This window comes from Atta colombica, unplaced genomic scaffold (genome assembly GCF_001594045.1).
Source record: "Atta colombica isolate Treedump-2 unplaced genomic scaffold, Acol1.0 scaffold233, whole genome shotgun sequence".
NCBI classification, from domain to species: domain Eukaryota; kingdom Metazoa; phylum Arthropoda; class Insecta; order Hymenoptera; family Formicidae; genus Atta; species Atta colombica.
The window spans coordinates 844,932-847,431 of record NW_017259331.1 but is presented as its reverse complement, the minus strand read 5'-3'; the positions used below and the strand labels follow the sequence as shown (position 1 = coordinate 847,431).

At 34.5% G+C, this 2,500-nt stretch overlaps 1 protein-coding gene across 2 annotated transcripts in view; it reads right to left on the bottom strand.

Annotated features, from left to right (window-relative positions):
- Positions 1–2,500, bottom strand: part of LOC108688415 (uncharacterized protein CG10915) — a 6,978-nt gene that overhangs the window by 581 nt on the left and 3,897 nt on the right. For both annotated transcript variants that reach the window (XM_018194660.1, XM_018194659.1), the window contains exon 7: positions 1–462. This exon is cut by the window's left edge. In XM_018194660.1, coding sequence (XP_018050149.1) covers positions 1–462 — 462 coding nt within the window. The remainder of the gene's footprint in view (positions 463–2,500) is intronic.

Sequence of the window (2,500 nt, the reverse complement as noted above, 5' to 3'; positions counted from 1 at the left end):
GATGCTCGCCGGAAGTGGTTGTTGCTGCGCTTGCAGAGGAGCGGTTCCGCTCGCCGCTGTGCTCGCCGCACTGTGCGACGGGGCCGTCTGTTTACCGTATTTAATGGTATCCTGTTGCGGTGCGCTTTGCGACTGCAGTTCCGGTCTTCGGAGGTAAGCGGCTGCCTCCTTTTTTGGCGGTACCACTGGCTTATTTGGTGGTACCGGGGGTGGTACGCCGCGCGAGATCGGTGGCTTTTTCGCGGGCAGGATACAACCGCCGCCGCTACCACCACTGGCGGCGGCGGCGGCAGAGGATGCTTGAACAGTGGGGCTTGCGGCAGGACTTGAAGATTGGCCAACGTGAAAACCGAGCTTCCCCGCAGTGGCGACGGCGGCTTGCGACGATGTGATAAGTTTAGCCGCGGCGGCAGCCGCAGTACTAACGGGCGCAGGTACAACTGGCTGTCGCTTCTCTACGGCCTGAGGAATGAACATACAACCATGACCGATTTCAGAGAGCCGAACAGCTGCAGAGACGGTCGCTTTCGTACACGCTCCGCCGCCAGACAAGAACGAGCACACCGTTAAAAAAATTTTATTCTCGGACTGCAAGGATGGAAGAAAAAGAACCATACCAAAGAACTAATCCAAAGCAGAGAGAGAAACAGAGACAGACTCGGTGGAAAGTAGGGACGATAGCTACGAAAAAATGATCAAAGACCGCAGAGGAGGAGAGAGAAACATCGTTATTTAAGCAGCAAACGATCACAACTTAGGCCGAGATTTTCGAGATGCTGAAATCAAATTGTGCGTATATCAACTTGTGCTGTTAATAGATAATTGCGAAGAAGCATCTTTTATACATACTCGCAAATCATCAGAGTAAGACGTATTTTGAGACGCAGTTTGAGTTACACAACCAAAGAATATATTAGTAAAACTTAATAGGTATTCAGAGTCTACACGAGATACAGAAAAGACTAATTTTTAAGAAATAAATATTTCACTCTGTAAACTGTATTGGGATGTTATTATATAACAATTCCAATTTTTTGGCCAAGTTCGTCTATTTGTTAAGATGTTGCAAACCAACTAAATAGTAGAGTACGTCAAAGTTCATGAGACCGTAAGACCGTATAATTTAGTAATTGCGATTACGCTATTGCGATTAGGAAGTCAAGCTGGGGCAATTTGTAAATAAAGCTCAGAAATGAGTTGCATACAATCTTTTTTTTAATTGTAGGAATCGGTCGATGTACACATGTGAAATAATAATAATCTTATGTACAGAAAATAAAAGTATCATAATAAAATATAACTCTAGATATCAATAATGTGCTAACTTATAAGATTGATATACATATAGTGGAAGTGTATGTAATATTGCGAGTGTATAATAATTGTTACATCAAAATTTTTAAATAAGTCGTGTATGTGAACGTGTATATAAAAGTATATACATGTATAATATAAAACAAATTTTGTTGAAAATAATCTTGTGGATATTTATAGTGATCTTATTTGTGAAGAAACGATTCTTAAACTTTAGTGCATGATTTGATGAAAATAGAAGTAGCGAGAATATAATTTGAAACAATGCGACAGAAATATCTTGTGCATCAAATATTAAATTATGTAGAAGCCAAGAGAATTATTCAAAGCAAGCGAAACTCACTTTTCTAATTTCATTTTTTAATTCATTTCGTTTCATTTCGTAAGTAATATTTAATATTATTCCATAATATAAATATTTCTGTATTGTTATATGATTTAACAGTGCAGAAATATTTCGTATCTTTGTTTTTTAGCCAAATGCAATATGCATAAAAGAACAAAATTGATGATTAAACGTAACCGAAATGTGTACGTGGTGTCTTTATCAGAAAAATTAATACATATAATAAATACATATAACATCTGCTTTTTTAAATTAAACAAAAAAAAATTAATTGTAATAGTTACATAGCAATAAATACATGACTAAAATGCGATTTATGATCTATAAAAATATGAAAATAAGGTAAATATAAGACTAGAGAGAAGCTTATAAAATGCTCGTAAAATTAATAATAACAAATACATTATTCTATTAAAGTAAAACTATGAGGTGATGTAATATATTATTCTTTAAATAGTTTAAATAACTCTTTTTATACATGATTCTCTCTGTTTCAATTGCAATACCAAAGATTATAAAATAGAGAACTCTTTCGAGAGAACTCTTTTTGAAAAAAGAAATGATTGAAAAATAAATATTTCAACTATTTTTATATTTTAAAGAGGTACAAATGTTTTGTTTTCTCAATCATTAATCAAGAATAAGATTTAATATCTGTATCAATGATACACTATGCGCAAAAAATTATTTTTATAAAAAAAAATTTCATGTATTTCTTGAATTATAAAGAGCCTACTTATGTTATTAATCTTTCTAATAAAATTTCATGTCATTTTAGAAGACAAGATCTTATCTGATACAATTTATGATGTATATTTTTTTTTCTTTTCAGAATCTATT